The 18642-nt window shown below is 33.8% G+C and overlaps 1 protein-coding gene across 2 annotated transcripts; it reads left to right on the forward strand.

The window, feature by feature from the left end:
* The first annotated feature begins 12015 nt into the window (after positions 1-12015).
* Positions 12016-16363, forward strand: LOC127790012 (uncharacterized). Of its 2 annotated transcripts, XM_052319211.1 has the most exons (16): positions 12016-12153; positions 12298-12555; positions 12884-12981; positions 13140-13240; positions 13333-13411; positions 13536-13596; positions 13673-13719; positions 13808-13900; positions 13993-14083; positions 14332-14380; positions 14682-14798; positions 14876-15023; positions 15610-15702; positions 15793-15861; positions 15979-16021; positions 16096-16363. In XM_052319211.1, the coding sequence occupies exons 2-16, from the start codon at positions 12498-12500 to the stop codon at positions 16194-16196; spliced, it is 1248 nt and encodes a 415-aa protein (XP_052175171.1). In that variant the 5' UTR covers positions 12016-12153; positions 12298-12497; the 3' UTR covers positions 16197-16363. The 2 variants fall into 2 exon arrangements, with proteins under 2 accessions (XP_052175171.1, XP_052175170.1); XM_052319210.1 differs by lacking the exon at positions 12016-12153 and having other exon boundaries at positions 12174-12555.
* Positions 16364-18642: the final 2279 nt, after the last annotated feature.

Raw genomic sequence — 18642 nt, forward strand, 5'->3', positions numbered from 1 at the left:
CTGGCATGCAAGCACGAGAGAGAAAGGGAAATTGCTGGCGGTGCGCGAGCACGAGAGAGGTGACTCTGCAACTGCAAGAATCGGAGGCGACTCTGCAACTGCAAGAGACGGTGGCAGTGCGCGCGAGAAAGAAGGGGAAATTGATGAGAGAGAAGGGGTAACGGATAAGGGGAAACAAAAACCGTAATGAATTTATACTAAATCGATTCACACGGCCGATTAGGCCATAATCGGCTAGGCGGTTCACGCGGCTAGGCGTCCGCCTTGGCCGCCTAGGCGCCACCCGGTACCGATTAGCCGGGTTGGTGCCTAAGGTGGCCGATTTGGCCATAATCGCGGCGGCTAACGGCCACCTAGCGCCTCGGCGCGGCCTAGTTGGCTGCCTAGGCCGCGTTTTAGTTCACTGGTCCTAAGATACATTAAGGGGACCACAGATGTTGCATTGTATTATGGGGAATCAGACTTTATTGTCAGATGATATGTTAGATTATGCAGGTGATCTTAACAAAAACAAATCCACCATAAGATGTGTTTGCACTTGCTGGCGAAGCTATAAGCTGGATTTCAAAACTACAATCAGTTGTGACGACGTTAACAATAAAAACATAATATGTAGCAGCTACACAAGCTAGTAAAGAAGTAATATGGTTGAAGATGATATTGGAGGAACTCGGGCACGAACAAGAGAAAATTTCTTTGTTCTGTGATAGTTAGAGTGTCTTGCATCTTGCAAGGAATCCAATTTTTCATTCAAAGATAAAACACATTCGAGTTCAATATCACTTCGTTCGTGAGAAAGTGGAGGAAGGAATCATGGATATGTAGAAAATTCATATCAAAGACAACCTAACAAATTTCTTGACAAAAGCGATCAATACTGACAAGTTTGTTTGGTGTCGATTCTCTAGTGGCCTAATAAAGACATAAACAATAAAGAATGACAATGAAGAAAGAATGGTATGAAGATTGATTGATCTTCAATTAAATCTTCAAGTGGGAGATTGTTGGATCAAGAGTTGCGGTTGGAAAGTAGCCACAACTTTGAAGAGGTGATTAGCCATCAAATAAATAAATAAAGGAAAACAAAGGAAAGAAGAAATTGGAACCCGAAAGAAAAGGACGCCGAAATTTTGCGCCACCCTTGACAATTAACGTGTTTTAAATGCGTTAACTCAATTGATCAATCAATCAAAATCCATAACTATTCCATCTGAGAGAAAAAAATAAAGAGTTAGAAATATTCTGAGTATTTTTCCTATTTTCAAGAGATATTGTTGTTATCTCCTTGTAATTTAGAGGGAAGGTTATAACTCTTATTATTTTTCTATAGTAAATTCTTTTATCTTTGTCCTTGGTTTTTACCCTAATTTGTTTGAGAGTTTTCCATGTAAAATCTGTGTTTAATTTTTTTCATTCTTATTATTTTTCTCAAATTATTAGCTGCAATTCTACTTTAATCCAGTGTTATTTTACAACATATATGTTGTCTAAGATTTGATTTGTGATTTGTTGTCGAGAATTGCATTTTTAATTAAAATGGAATTATTAGCATATTCTTTCAAACTATAAAGCTCATACCAGTCTGATATTTGACCTATGGCTCGCGATAGCCTTTGCTTTCATACATGGAGTACATAGTTTAGCTGTTTGCAACGCAGACAGAGAGAACCAACTTCTCATAATTAAGGCCAAAGTTTAGCTGTTCTGTCCCTGTACATTTGCCTGGGGATGATTTCAACCATGGTCAACTGAGTGCTATTGGCAACATTTTCCAAAACCACTCAAAATAACTTGAATTGCCAGCAGGGTAGTTTGGTGGAACAGGTTATTCGAGCAAGTGCTTCAATATCACTCCTAGGGTCAGACTTCTCTTATAGTGGCGGTTCTATGTTCAGACATTAGTTTTAGGAGCACCCGATCCACTCGTATTCCTAGAGTTTAGTTCGTAGTTATGACTTATCTTAGATTTCCTTCGATTTGATTAGGTTAACAGTCGTTTAGGTGACATTAAGAGTTACTATAGTTACTCTTATTTCTCCCTTCTTTAGTTGGGGAAAGAAAAAGAAGAAATAACTTAAATTTAAAGTGAAATGAGAGAGAAGCACCTGTGGTAATTGTACAATGAGAGAGAGAGAGAGAGAGAGAGAGAGAGAGAGGGGCTACTTCCTACACTATCATTTTCATGATAAAGATGGGAATGGGGCATCCCTGGCCCTGGGAGAGGTTGCACCTGAAAAATAATGGAGAGCAACTTTCTTACAAAAGCAGAAACTAGGACAAGTACTTTCCAAACAACCCATGTTGAAGCCTTCTTGTGTGTGTCTTTGTGTTGCCTCTCCTAGTAAATGAAATAGTAGCTTTCATAAGCTGCTACTTTTTGAATTTCCTAGAGTTCAAAATGGCCATTTGTAAATGTTTCTTTTTGGGATAATGATACTTTTAAGTGATATAAGTGTAGTGTCACGAGATGTGTTGTTGGCTGATATTAGGCTACATAATGGTGTAATTGTTTTGGGTTGAATAGCAAGTGTATAGCTTGTGATTAGTGGTATTAGGACCCCTCGAGTGTACTATATGATTAATGACTTGTGCGTGGACAATAGGGGTTTCGAGGAGATAGTCTCTCATAATCTCACAACACATGTGTACTAATCAGTGATTCTGAGTTAAATGGGTCGTGTCAAGCACAAAGACCATATGAACCCACAACCCTCATTAAATTATGGTGTATAATTGAATAGGAATATAAATAATGTCAACACATGGACTACACTACACAGTACACAACCCACGTATGTTGATTATTAGCACATATTTTAAAAAAGGGGCAACCCCATTTACCATCAGGGGCAGGTTCTTTTCACATGGGCCATTTGAAAACAAATTTATATATAGTCAAATGAATATTTGAGTTTTCATTGTTAGCTTGAAGTAAAGATTTTTATGCATGCTTTTATGTAATTTACAAGCTATTGTCTCCACACAAATGCACTACATTTTTTCCCCATAACTTGTGATAGAAGACCTTGAGAGTACTAAGATAGGTTTTACCATAGAAACCAAATCAGTATTACCTTTTTATACTTGAGCTACTCAAAATTGGAAAAATGTCAACTCTTGACATATTTTTATTAAAGGAAAAATTAGTGTGATTTCTATGTGACTAGTACACTTTCACTTAGGTTACACAAAAATAGAAATAAAAAAACAAATACGATATGAAATTAGAATGAGAAAACGATATTTTTTTAAAAAAGTAAGAAACGAAAACAGGAGAAAACACATAAATAAAAAAAATATAGCGGTCTTTTTTGTAAATATAATTTTAATGTAAAAAATAAATATTCAATCTAAAAATAAACATAAATTTCACAATACATTCAAACAAATTCTAAAAAAAATTAAAATTTTGAGTTCGAGATAGAAAAAATTTTCATCTCCAACTTTTTTTCGTCTTTGACCTCTTTATGATGGATAGGTACACGTTTTCCATATTTTTCTAACATTATGAAATGACCTAAAATGTTTCTAAAATTACAAAAATTGTTTGAAAATGTCCGGAATGAAAATGTTTTAGAAATGTCAAAGCAACTATCCGAGATGTTTCCATGCATTATAGACCTTAACACTCATTTTCAGATTTTAAAATAGTCTTTGTGCAATAAAAAAATTAATTAAATAATTATTAATTAAAGATGATGAATTTAAATCTTAATAACATAAATAATTTATTTTAAAAATTCTAAAAAGATCATTTCCAGATCTTAACAATGAATATTCTCTTTAATCCTGAAGTGATCCTTCACCTAATAAAATAATAATCTCATCCTTGTCCATCTCCTCAAGTAAAGTAGTTGTTGCTGTTATTATTATGGTTATAAGTATGATGGACTGATGCTGCCACTCTAAAGATGGTAAAAACTATTTAATCCCCTGGCATTTGATTGCTATATAAGTTATGCATATGGACAAAGTTATCAGAATAATGTAACGGTCACCTTTGTTTTCTCTTTTTATTATCATTTTTTATTTGAATTAAAAAACACAATTTGAGTATTTTTTTTAATTTAAACAATTGAGGCACTATTAATACATTTAAAAGTATGTTATTAACAGTAAGGGAGAGCAAAAGTTCAGTTTACCCGAACTAATCAAATTGAACTGATCGAATTTGTCAATTTTTTTCTTGCATTGGTTTGGTTCAGTTAATTTTTTTCAAAAATTTAGTGTTTAGCTCGATTTGTTAGTTGAAAGAATGGAACTAACCAAATTTTAAAATAATATTATTTTGATATTTATAAAACGACATTTTTTTTAGTTTTATGTGTGTTTATATTAATTACTTTGGTTTTCTTCAAAAAAAAATTATGTTTATTTAGTTTAATCCGTTCAGTTCAATTTATACGATTTGGATTTATTTTTTCGGTTATCAATTAGTTTGACTTTTTGATTTAATCAGTCAATTCTGTTCGATTTTATTTCTTAGTTCGATTTAATCGATTAGCAAATTTTGATTAATTTGATAATCAAACTAACCGTTTACTACCTATAATTAAGAGTCATTCAAGATAGCACAGCTTGTTTAACCTTAAATCCATGGAACATATGATAAAGTAATCACTGCACTCGCAGGCATAGTCTAGTGGTTAAGGGCGAGCGTGTTTTGAAAAGGTTTGCACTGTAATCGCTATATGCTCCCATATTCAATTCTTGATCTTCGAGTTCCGTGATTAATCTCATCTCCCCATTTGTGTGGTCAGTGGAAAGAGTCGGTGAGAAATAATGAAGTAACCACTCAAATAATTTATTGAACTCTAAACACTTTTAAATCTGTGTTATTGTTGAGGTGTGTCTCATGTGAATCCACCATGTAGATTAAAATGACAAAAACAGAACTGACACAAGTGGATTGATATAATGTTTCTTTCTCTCTATTTTTTTTTTTTTCCTACTAAAAAGGAGAATTTTGAGTAAGTGGGACATCAAATGACCATTTAAAACATCGAACAAACACCTCTAATGGAAGTCATCTCAAATGGGGGCACCATCAGGTCCCCATCCTTAAACTTGTGGCTCACATGGCAAATGATTATCCAAACAATTCTTATAAACTTGTGAGCCTCAGTTATTCTATTATTATGTCATGAATAATGTAATTTTACTTTTTAAAATAATCTAATATATAGATTTTCTTTTTTGTTTTGCTAAAAATGTGGGGTATTTAGGGGAGAAAGAAAGTTTGGTTTATCCACACTAATCGAACTGAACCGATCGAACTTGTTAATTCAATTCAATTTTTTTCTTGTATTGATTCGGTTAAGTTAATTTTTTTTTCAAAAATTTAAGTTTAAGTTTCGTTTCGATTTTTTGGTTGGAATGATCGAACTAATCGAATCGATCGAACTTTAAAATGATGTTATTTTAATATTTATAAAATGATATTATTTTCTTTGATTTTGTGCGTTTTATATTGATTACTTTAGTTTTCTTCGATTTTTTTTTTTTGGTTGCGTTTCTCTAGTTTAATTGGTTCGGTTTGTTTTATAAGGTTTGAATTTGATTTTTTCAGTTATTGGTTAGTCTGCTTTTCTGGTTAATCATTTGATTCGGTCCGATTTTGTTTCTCGATTTGGTTTAATCAGTTAGTAAATTTCGATGAGTTCAATAATTGAACCGACCATTTACACACCCTTAAGAGTATCACTAATTACAACCATTATCTTTTGTTGGTACAATGTGTGTGCCTTTGTGTTTTGATAGTAAAGTTCCTTAAAAGAAAGAAAATAAAAATCACGTCAGTGTTTAAAAATGAATTAGCGGGATTGTTCGTGTGTGTAACAATATAAAAAATCTAAAAAATTAAATAAAATTTATGAGGTAACATATGATAATTATAATTTAGTTTTTAACTTCTTTTAGGATAAAATTTAAACAAAATGAGTTTTGGTATAATTGTAAAATTATTTGAGAAAGTAGTTACTATTTAGAGGTTAAGTTTAAATTTTGTTAATTAGTTAATTTTTATTTTTTAATCGAAATACATAAAGGATATTTTAGGAAAATATTTTATTAACGGATCATAACACCAAAATATGTTTAATAGTATAATAGTATAGATGTATCTAACTTTACTTCTAAACAATTTTTAGCTAAAAGGTAATACATGATTCGATTATACCGTTACTTATGGAAGAGCAAAAGTTTGATTTACTTAAATTAATTGAATTGAACCGACCGAACTTGTTAGTTTGATTCAATTTTTTTTTCTTGCATCTATTCAATTTAGCTAATTTTTCTCAAAAGTTTAGTTTTTAGTTTTTGATTTTTTGGTTGAAAGAACTGAACTAATTGAATCGATCAAATTTTGAAATGATGTTATTTTTATATTTATAAAATGACGTCATTTTTTCAGTTTTGTGTGTTTTCTATCAGTTACTTTAGTCTTCTTCAAATTTTTTTTTGCGTTTCTTTAGTTTATTATACGATTGGGGTTCGGTTTTTTTGGTTTTCGATTAGTTTAGTTTTTTCAATTAATCGTTTAGTTCGGTTCAGTTTTGCTCCTCAGTTCAATTTAATCGGTTGGTGAATTTCAGTTAATTCGATAATCGAACTAACCATTTACATACCCTAGGGTGCTACCCTATACAACATGAAGAGTGTTTCATAAAATGTAGAAAGTGTATTGCACAACAAAAAATGTAAAATATAAAATATATCCTTTACATTATACAAAACATTTGTTACATTATATAAAGTGTTGATACCCTTGAAATATCATAGTATTTTGCTTTTATTAGATCTTAATCTTAATATATGATCATTCAAGTCAGGTCGTCTGTTGTTATTAGGATAGGTGAATTCTTATAGATCTATCCCTCTGAAAGAATCAGACATAATGATTTTTCATCATCAGACTTAAGCCAAAATCAAGAGAACCAAATGAATACATATAAAAGATTGAAATCCACACATATATGCACGCATAACCTAATTTTGTTTGGAATCGATATGGATAAAAGATCTTCCTATAGTATATCATTCAATTCGCGATGATGAATTGATTTGTTCACAATTCACTCCAATAGTATCATAGATCGTGTCAATGCATAGGTAACGAATGCATTTTCATACTATTCGAGTTAAATAACTGAAATGGATTAGCTTAAAAATTGGCAACTTTATGGTCCTAATTCAAGATAGTTAGCCAATGGCTAACACTTAGCGATTGATGGCAATTGCAAATCCAAGTTTGCACTTGAAAACAACACAAGAGATGGGATGGTGCTAGGGGTGTGCATTCGGTTATAACCGAACCGAACCGACCAAAAAATACTAATCGAACCGAACCGACCCGCATGCAATAATCGAACTGAACCGACCGACTAATCTTAGCTAACCGAGCTAACCGAAATCTAAATTGAGTTAACCGAACCGATAACCAAAACTGAAAATCAATTGTGCAAAATCAGAAATTGATATAGAAATTGACATAGAAACAAATTGATTTACAGCAACAGAGGAACTACGTTTGTGCAACCCGTTTGTGCAACCCATTTGTGCAAACGAAGGAATACACACGAGAGAGAATACAAATCCATTTATAGTGAAGAAGAACAGAAAAATGCAAACCCATTTACAATGCAAAGCAGCAGAAGAATAGAAGAAATACACAAGAGAGAATACAAATCTGTTTGTGGAAATACAAACGAACAACCCGTAGAAGAAAACATCAAGAAATTAACCCAACTGAAAGTCAAAAAAATTAAAAAATCTTACAAACCCTAACCTAACTGTTGATACTAACCTGAGTGCTCGACGGTCGGTGGTCGTTGATGTGGATCAATTGTCCAAGCATAAGGAATGAAAGAAAGAATAGTGATGAAACGACATTGGTGTGGGTCTGACGAAGGAGACGAAGGGGACGATCGGACCGCGAAGCGAAAGGCGGGCGCGACCAACTGTCGACGGCGAAGGCGGAGGTGACCTTCATCAATGGCGACGCACCGACGGACACAAAATCAATCGATTTGTGTGATCTGCTGGAGGCTCTCTCTCTTTCTATCAATCGGTCTTGGTCTCCAGATCCAGGTGAGTGGCTGTCTCGCGGGGGGGGTGTCGCTAGGTGACCCAACTTGGGTCATGGACTTATGGGCTGGTAATATCTTCGGTTCGGGCCCGGGGCGCGATCACGTGTAACTCGGTTATTCGATTATCTGGTTATTTTTGTATAAATAACCGAACCGAACCGAATAACCAATTTTTAAGAAAAAAAATAACTGAACCGAATTATTTTTTTAAAAAAATCGACTTGTCGGTTCAGTTCGTTAATTCAGTTTATCCGAATTTTTGCTCACCCCTAGATGGTGCTAATCCATTAAATCTTTTTTTAATCCATTAAATATATTATATTTAACAGTAATTTATGACATCATTTTTGTAAAATCTTTTTAAATAAATTACACCCAATACAAAATTTCTATTACATATATGATAAATTAGTCACTGTCACATTTCATAAAGAAATATATTATTGTTTTGTTATTTTCACAAGAAAATATGTCTTTTATAGTTAAGGTAAGTTAAATTACAACTCCATCCCTCTGAAATTAAGGGAGAGCAAAAATTCGATATACCCAAACTAATCGAATCGAATTGACTGAACTTGTCGATTCAGTTAAGTTTTTTCTCACATCGATTCGATTCGATTAATTTTTCTCAAAAGTTCAGTTTTAGATTTTCAATTCGATTTTTTGGTTAAAAGAACCGAACTAACCGAACCAATTAAACTTTAAAATGATATTGTTTTGATATTTATAGAACGACATTGTTTTCTTTGATTTTGTATATTTTCTATCAGTTATTTCGATTTTTTTTACATTTCTTCGGTTTTATTAATTCGGCTCACTTCAGTTTATACGGTTTGAATTCGATTTTTTCGATTATCAATTAATTCAATTTTTTGGGTTAATCAATCGATTCGATTCAGTTTTACTCCTCGATTTAATTTAATCAATTAGTGGATTTCGATCGATTCAATAATTGAACAAACCATTTGCATACTTTTTTTTGTAATAAATTTTGTTATTATATTTTAATTTTTAATATTATAACTATTAAACTTTATTTTTTTTTACAATTCAATTTCTCATTTAATTTTTTTATCAAATCTTGATAACGAAAATTAACATGATATATAATAACAGAAACCCAAAAATCACTCAACATTAAAATTAACATAAATCTCACAATTAGGTGATTTTAAGATTTATATAAATATATACAGTGTTAGTTTTCTTTAACAGAATGTAACAAAAAATCAAATTTTAATAACTATAATGAAAAAAAATTAAAGTACAGTTATTAATTTATCACAAAATACAAAATTCAAAAATTAACATTGTAATTTACCCTTTGTAGTTATATTATTCAACTCCATCTATCCATCGTTAATCTTAGAAAGTTGAGGGGGTAAATTCGACATTTTGAGGGGTATCAAGGAGAGGAATGTTATGTTATGTTGGAAAGGGGGAAAGAACTGATATCAGGTGATATTTTGAGGGGGTTTCTGTAATTAACCGAAACTTTTGCAGAGAGTTTTTCTACGTTATCCTTCCCGCAACACAACAAGGCGCCCCCTGAAAATCTTAATAAAAGAGGAAGAGGAAGAGGAAGAGGAGAGTGCCAATGGTTTGCGAAACTTTCATCATTTGTGATAAGGATGAAAGATGTCAATGTCGATCATCGCAAAACTTCTACCATTTGTGATAAGGATGAAAGAGGTCAATGTCGATTGATTCGATAATCGAATTGACTATTTGTACATCTTTAGAGGTATCACTAATTATAAGTATCATCTTTTGTTGATACAAGATGTGTGTCTTTGTGTTTTGATGGTAAAGTTAAAAGAAAGAAAATAAAAATCACATTAGTATTTAAAAATGAATAAGCGGGATTATTTGTGTTATATATGTATAAAAAATAAAATAAAAATTTATTAGATAACATTTGACAATTGTAATTTAGTTTTTAACTTTTTTTAGGGTAAAATTTAAACAAAATGAGTTTTGGTATAATGGTAAAATTATTTGAGAAATTAGTTATTATTTAGAGGTTAAGTTTAAATTTTGTTACTTAGTTAATTTTTATTTTTTAATCAAAATAGATAAAAGGTATTTTAGGAAGATATTTTATTAACGGATGATAACACCAAAATATGTTTAATAGTATCTAACTTTTACTTTTAAACAAATTTTTACTAAAAGGTAATACATGTTTCGATTATATGGCTACTCTATACAACATGAAGATATATATCCTTTACATTATTCAAAACATTCTTTACATTATATAAGGTGTTGATACCCTTAAAATATCATAGTATTTCGCTTTTATTAGATTTTAATACATGATCATTTGAGTTAGGATTTTTCTGTTATTGAAATAGGTGAATTCTTGTATATCTATCCTTCAAAAAAATCGGACATAATAATTTTTTATCTTCTGAATCCGACTTGAGCAAGAATCAAAAGAACCAAATGGATATATATAAAATATCGAAATGCACACATAACCTATTTTTATTTGTAATCGGTATGGATAAAAGATCTTCCTATGATAAACTATTTAATTCACAATGATGAATTTATTTGTTCACAATTCACTCCGATTATATCATAGGCCATGCCAATTCACAGGAAATGAATGTATTTCCATACTATTTGACTTAAATGAATAAAATAATTTAGCTTAAAAATCGACAAATTTATCATCCTAATTTAAGATGGTTAGCAAATGATTAACACTTAGAGATTGATGGCAATTACAAATCCAAGTTTGCACTTAAAAACAACACAAGAGATGGGAAGGTGCTAAGGCAATTAATGTTTTGAGTAATTAGGTTTGTGTCTCTGTCCCCAACCTTCAATTTAATTAATTATTAATGATGTAGACATGTTCAACACATAGACTCCATTTCTTCCACAGCTATATATATATATAGAGAGAGAGAGAGAGAGACACTTTTTAATCCCCAAAGAAACAAGAAGGTATGATTTTTTTTAATCTACTAAATATATTATATTTAACAGTAATTTATGACATCATTTTTGTAAATTTTTTAAATAAATTACACCCAATACAAAATTTCTATTTGGTATATGATAAATTAGTCACAGTCACATTTCATAAAGAAATATATTATTATTTTGTTATTTCTATAAGGAAATATGTCTTTTATGGTTGAGGTGAGTTAAACTACAAGTCCTTTTCTTTTGTAATTAAGGAAGAGCAAAAGTTTGACTTATTTGAATTAATCGAAACGAATCGATCAAATTTGTCTATTCAGTTTAATTTTTTCTTACATCGGTTCAGTTTGATTTTTTTTTTAAAAGTTCAATTTTTTAGTTGGAAGAATCGAACTTTAAAATAATATTATTTTAATATTTATAAAACAATGTCGTTTTCTTTGATTTTGTATATTTTCTATTGATTACTTATTTTTTTTGCGTTTCTTCAGTTTAATCGGTTCAGTTTATACGATTTGAGTTCAACTTTTTTGATTCTCAATTAATGAATTTCAATCAGTTTAATAACCGAACCAATCGTTTGCACCCTTCTATCTATAATAAATTTGTTATTATATTTTAATTTTTAATAATAAATTTATATAAATATATACCGTGATAAAAAATTTTAACAAAATGTAACAAAAAATCAAACTTTAATAACTATAATAAAAAAAATTAAAATACAGTTATCGATTTATCACGAAATACAAAATTCAAAAATTAACGGTGTAATTTACCCTTTGTAGTTATATTATCCAACTCCATCTATCCATTGTTAATCTTAGAAAGTGGAGGGGTAAATTCGATATTTTGAGGGGCATCAAGGAGCGGAATGTTATGTTATGTTGGAAAGGGGGAAAGAACTGATATCAGATGATATTTTGAGGGGGTTTCTGTAATTAACCCAAACTTTTGCACAGAGAGTTTCTCTACGTTATCCTTCCCGCAACACAACAAGGCGGCCCCCTGAAAATCCTAAAAAATGAGAGAGAGAGAGAGAGGGCCAATGGTTTGCGAAACTTCCAACATTGCGATAAGGACGAAAGAGGCCAATGGTTTGCGAAGCTTCCACCTCTTCTTTCACATGGTCTCTCTCTCTCTCTCTCTCTCTCTATGAAGTATAGATATAATTCTATGTTCCCCGTGCACCACTTGACTTGAGACAGTTCGCTTTCTATCGTACAGTCTCGTCTCTGTACTCATAGCTGTCACATTCCATCTTTATTTATAGCAACGCCACGTTCCGGTTCAGAAATGGTTCAAGCGGACGACGTAGTTGCATGAATTACCAAATTGCAATATAGAGAATTCGGTTCTTGAGCGCTCTGGAGTGTGAATTCCTGGTGATTTCGGGGAAGAATCGGGATCTGGAGGGGTTGGAGTTCGTTTGTTGAACTTGACGGTGGAGATCTAGGGTTGCGTGGCTGAACAATGGGGATCTCGGAGGAGACAGTGGTTGCCGTCATATTAGTCGGCGGGCCGACCAAAGGTACGTAACTAATTGAGCTTCGCATTCAGGACGCGTGCAGTTCTGACCGAGTTCTGATCTCTTCTGATTGAAGCCTAAGCTTGTTGAGTTCATTTTGGGGCTCTTTTTATCTCTTGATTTTGTGATTTGAATCTAATGGGGAGAAAGGAATTATGATTTCTTTGGATTAAACAATACTCTCTTTGTCTCCCAATAATTTGAAGGGCATTGAGGGCGCCTTTTTCCTTTCTCTTTGTTCTTAATTTTGCTCTTTGGTTACAGTTTATGAGATTTGGGTGGATGAATCATGGGAGCTTTTCACTAAGTTGCTTCTTCATTTCTGCTGCAGGGACTCGATTCAGGCCCTTGTCTTTGAATATTCCAAAGCCTCTTTTCCCATTGGCCGGCCAGCCAATGGTTCATCATCCCATTTCTGCTTGTAGAAGGGTAAGTATAATTTCCACCCTTTAGAGAGAGTGTCACAAAAAGTGAGCTTTTTTATGATTCCGGGTAAAAGGTATCTTTATGGGTTCATGGTAGCATAGAACATGGAATTAAGGTGTATTGAAATGATAACTAACTTTTGAACTGTTTCTACTATATAGATCCCAAACCTGGCACACATTTACCTCATTGGTTTCTATGAGGAACGTGAATTTGCGATCTATGTCTCTTCAATATCCAATGAACTCAGGATTCCTGTCAGGTAACCTCTTCCTCTTTCTTTTTTTACTTCTTTATTTCCTCTTAGAATTGTGGGATCTCAATAGTCTGTCTGGTTGGTAATTGAATCATTAGATACTTGAAAGAGGACAGGCCACATGGGTCAGCTGGTGGGCTCTATAACTTCAGAGATCTGATAATGGAAGAGAACCCGGTACTCACTTCATCTTTCCCTATTATACTTTGACAAAGGAAAGGAAACTTATTGTGTTGATGCTCAATTGTATATTGTACTCAGTCATGACCAACAGAGCTAATGAAGTTATACATCTATGCAGTCACATATATTCTTGCTCAACTGTGATGTTTGCTGCAGTTTTCCACTGCCTGAGATGCTTGGTAACTTGTCTCCTTGTTGCCTACAAATTGCATTGTTGGTAACTTTCATTGCTGACTTCTGCTTCCACATTTACAGAGGCTCATAAGAGATATGGTGGAGTGGGAACGCTGCTTGTGATCAAGGTTGTTAAAACACATCTACAGGATGTCTCTATAGGCATATTACTGCTGGATCCAGAGCAATATCTTTTGTTTACTTTTTCCCTTGCAGGTTAATCCAGAGTTAGCCAGTGAATTTGGGGAACTTGTAGCTGATCCGGTTACCAATGAACTGTTGCATTATACTGAGAAACCCGAAACTTTTGTATGGTGGCTTTTTGGCATTCACAAATCAGGAGATTGTTCATACACATTCTGCATTTTCTCACTAGTCTGCTAAAATGATGTTTGTTGCAGGTGAGCGATCGAATAAATTGTGGTGTTTACGTATTTACACCAGATATTTTCACTGCAATTCAAGGTGTTTCTACACAGAGGAAAGATAGAGGTCAGTGATACATGCGTTGTTGATGCCATAAAATGTTTGGCTGTGAATTTTGTATTTTTTGCTATTAAAGGACACTTTTGCTAGTAGATTTCTACAAAGTAACTGGAATTGGCTGTCATCTGTATGTGATGCTTGGCATTTCAACACTTTCTTCATTTGTAATGGATTTTTACAATAGCCTTCTAATTCATTTTTCAGATGATATCTGGGGGGAAAAGATAATGGCTAAACCCTGTTATTTTTTGCAGCTAATTTGAGACGTATGTCCAGCTTTGAAGCTCTTCAGTCTGCAACTAGGTATCGCCTACTCTCTTTTTTCTTCCCTTTTCCTTTGAAGCAAAATTACCAGGCAGAAAGAAATACCAAGAGATCTGATGGATTAGATATTTAATTCCTAATGGTGACTGGAGCCCTCTTTTGATGCCCGAATAGATTATCTTTTTATTAACTTTATGTGATGTACTCATTAAGTGTAAGCCTTAGATAGGCGTAGGCACATTCCAGATTATACATTGTGATGATATCTTACCATCTTTCTTTTACTGATTAGGCAAGTTCTTTCAACTTCAATACTGATGTTTATTAGCTTATCTAACAGGAGCCTACCTTCAGATTTTGTGAGATTGGATCAAGATATCCTATCTCCTCTGGCAGGGAAGAAGCAATTGTTCACATATGAAACCATGGACTTCTGGGAACAAATCAAGACTCCTGCGTAAGCCAACCTCTAAAGTTTTGTTTGCTATTTCCCCGATGCAATTCTTTCAATGCTTTTGAGTCGATACCATGCAGAATGTCTTTGAAATGCTCGGCTTTGTATCTTGCACAATTTCGCCTCACCTCTCCCCATCTGTTGGCGAGTGGAGATGGTACGAAGAGCGCCACCATCATTGGCGATGTCTACATTCATCCATCGGCAAAAGTACATCCAACTGCCAAGGTAATTTTGTATCAAACACTTTGGCTACAGTGTTCATACAAGGCGTTGGGTGACTTAAGCAGTGTCCTCGTTTTAAAACTATACTGATTTTTTGAGTAATTGTCTAAAGATTTAAGAAATTGCTATTCAATTTCCATCAATCAAGCCAGTTAGGTAGGATGGTCTTAGGAGATGAGTTTAGGATTTCCTACATGATCAAGGCTATTTTCATCTCTCTGTAAACACTAAGCTTAAATTTAAGCACCTGCACAATTGATCTTCTGCATCTACCTGAACTACTTCAGAAAATGTCATGCATCACACGGAGATCACCTTGAAATTCTTGTTATAGACTAATGGGGCTGGAAAGAGGATATATTTTTCAAACTCATCTGTGATGATATATATATATATATATATATATATTAACTATCAATGAGAACCCACTGCCACCACCCTTCGGGCGTGCACTGGGTAAACCCTAAATTTACCACGTGTCTGTGATGATTAGTTAGACCTAGACTAGGGTAGGAATGTGATAAAGTCCAGTCAATTACACCATTTCGCTTGCTCTACTATACAGATGACTTTTATGCTTTTGAAACAGATTGGTCCCAATGTCTCAATCTCTGCAAATGCCCGTATAGGACCGGGTGTAAGGCTCATTAACTGTATCATTCTCGATGGTGTTGAAGTGAAGGTAGTCAACAAAAACACACATTAAAGTACACAAAATGCATGGTTAACTAGACCTACCTAGGGCTTGACATCGATATTTCCTGTTTCTCAGGAAAATGGAGTCGTTATCCATGCAATTGTCGGGTGGAAGTCTTCTATAGGAAAATGGTCCAGGGTCCAGGCAAGTTCTTCATAATTTACTTCACAATTCTATTCATGTTTTGCTGAATTCATCTGCTATATTTCTCTTTTCAATGCTATCTCCCAATGGTTTTTAAACTTGACCGACTGAATTCAGGCCGGAGGAGATCATAATGCCAAACTTGGAATCACAATTCTTGGTACAAACTTTTAACTTGACTACAAAATTCTAATGCATGACTACAAAATTCTAACTTGATATTTATAAACCCAGGTGAAGCTGTGAATGTTGAAGATGAAGTTGTGGTTGTCAACAGCATTGTACTTCCAAACAAGACTCTGAACGTTAGTGTTCAAGAAGAAATCATTCTGTAGTGTAGCATGACCATTGCCACCACCATTCTCCTTCTATACGTGTATGTATTAATGTATTTCGTTGTTATTGCTGTCCAGTAATAAGTCAAATTTCAAGATGCTCTTAGCCTGTTTGTATACACTGGCGTATTTCAAAATAAAATAAAATGAAATAAATTGGATGATTCCATCTTGCTTGCTGGATTCTGATAAAAGTCTAGGGCCTATTTCATAACACTACCGGTTTTTATGTTATTAACTTTTGTTTTTCTTTTTTGGTTCTGTTTTCGGTTTTTTATTTAACAGTATCTCCTCTGAAAATGAAAACACAAAAAATGTTTTATAGAATTTATCGGGATTTATTTATTTATATGGTAAAATTACTCCCAACAATTTATCAAGATAACTACCATCTCAAATTTTAATTCCACTAAGTACTGTTGACTACATGAATTTAACTTTCTAACCATCTTGATGAGGCTATATCTTCTATAAGGTTGCTATACCCCACAATCAGTAACTAGGTAGGGCAAAAGATTACAAGTTTGAACATGTTGAGAGACTAGACAAGGATTAGCTCACAATCATATTTTGAGCAGAGGCATTTGCCTAAAGAAAAAAACCTGGGTCATTCTACTGGCTAAGCTCCTGATGCTCCAAAACAACATGCCCGAGCAAAAGGTTCAAGTATATGAGTTAGAGGCCCCCGCCGCCATAGCCCAGAGGTTGGGGGCGAGCACGTCTTGAAGATGGGTGGACTGTAGCCACTATATAGCCGGTGTGAAGTCTCGTGTTCAATCCTTGGCCATTGAGTTCTGTGATTAACCTCCTCTTCCCATATGTGGGGCCGGAAGGGAGAGACCCTTAAGATGAGGGATTTCACCTTTTGAAGTATACAAGTTAGAGAAACAGAACAAAAGCCAGCTGGAACTGTGAAAGGATCTAATATGTATAATCAGACAGCAGTTTCACAAGTTTTTAGTCCCTCTGTTTCCCTCATTCTCAGGACACCATCTAGACATTTCTTAAGCTTTCCGAACCTAAAAGTTCCATGTTGAGCAATTCCTAGTTCAGATGAAATCCACAATCCTCATCATTCAAGTGGCAAAATTTCCAAATGACTACACTATATTATGAAGTTATATGTAATATGTTCATACCAGTCAGGAAAGCTAAGATTCAAAGACAGTTAGCCCATTGAGAAGCCCTAGGATGAATACATCCTGCAACCAAGTTGTGTAACTTACAAAAACTGCCTAGTTAATCATGCTGGCCACTTTAGCGGGAAGAAAATTTCCTTCAAATATGCAACTAAAATCAGAAAAATTCACCAAGCGCCCTCACCACTCCTGTGGGCTGGCAAATTTCCTACATATCTTGACCTTGTATGTCACTAACATATTGAGCCCTCCCCACTTTTTTACACCTCTGTTGTAGCATAAAATCAACTATCTTCCTTGCAAATAACAGACAATTCAAGGTAGAATCAATCAAAGGTCAAGAGAAGTAAAAGCAGTGATGCAAGAGCCTGAAAAACAGAAGCCGAGCATATAGCAAAAGGTACCCAGTTGATAGGTTACCTCAATGTAGCCATGACATGTGCTTTGATAATCACAGTATCAAGGGACGTTTGCAGCACCTGACTGAAGCTAAAAGCCATCACATACGTTAGGATAGCAGTATTCTGGAACTAAATAAACAAACCATCCGTTGACAGGACCAAACGGAAAAAGAAAGAAAAAAAAGAACAATGGTTTCTGACTAATTTAACTTCTAATTCCACACATAGAAATAACAGGGCTCATCTTTAGAATATCAGCAAGCGACAGAAGGACTATCCTTGAAGTATTGAATGAATTAAAGGAAAATAAATACTAGGAATGATCTGGCGAGAAGAACATATGTGCTCTTAATAATGCCCCAAAATTCATTCTCTAGCTGTTTGATCCAAGAAAGCATCTCAATAGACAGAAAAATTCATTCCAAATTTTTGCTGGTGTGAATTTACTCTACCTCAAACTAAAGGTGTGTATTGATAAAGAAGAGGTGGCAACCACAAACAAGGGCATATAGACAAAACGATAACAATACCAGTATTCAGTATCAAAGGACACGCAAATGGACAATTCAATCCTTCAGGATCTAACTCTCAGGACTAGAAGTGAGATCTGGAAAAAGCTAAGTAATTGAATCCTATCACTGCTTGGTAAAGTGAGCATACTTTTTTTTTTTTCTTTTCAAAATGGGGAATCAATCTAGATGTCTGAACAAAAAATGTCTTATGCAGTGACAATATTCATTTTCAGAAGTGCAGGTCTTTGAAAAACTATGCATATCAATTTACTTCACGTTCAACTTAAAATTCATGGTTCCAAATCTCAACTTCCTTGATGCGGGACAGCCAGAATATAAAGAAAGCTTGAAGAAGAAGAACTGAGAGAGAGAGAGAGAGAGAGAGAGAGAGAGG

Source organism: Diospyros lotus, chromosome 14 (genome assembly GCF_014633365.1).
Source record: "Diospyros lotus cultivar Yz01 chromosome 14, ASM1463336v1, whole genome shotgun sequence".
Taxonomy (NCBI): domain Eukaryota; kingdom Viridiplantae; phylum Streptophyta; class Magnoliopsida; order Ericales; family Ebenaceae; genus Diospyros; species Diospyros lotus.

Coding starts and splice junctions, on each gene's coding strand:
- LOC127790012 (XM_052319211.1), top strand. CDS start 12,498: ATGGGGATCTCGGAGGAGACAGTGGTTGCCGTCATATTAGTCGGCGGG. Junction 13,412..13,535: donor TGATAATGGAAGAGAACCCG/GTACTCACTTCA, acceptor ACATCTATGCAG/TCACATATATTCTTGCTCAA. Junction 15,703..15,792: donor TCGATGGTGTTGAAGTGAAG/GTAGTCAACAAA, acceptor CCTGTTTCTCAG/GAAAATGGAGTCGTTATCCA.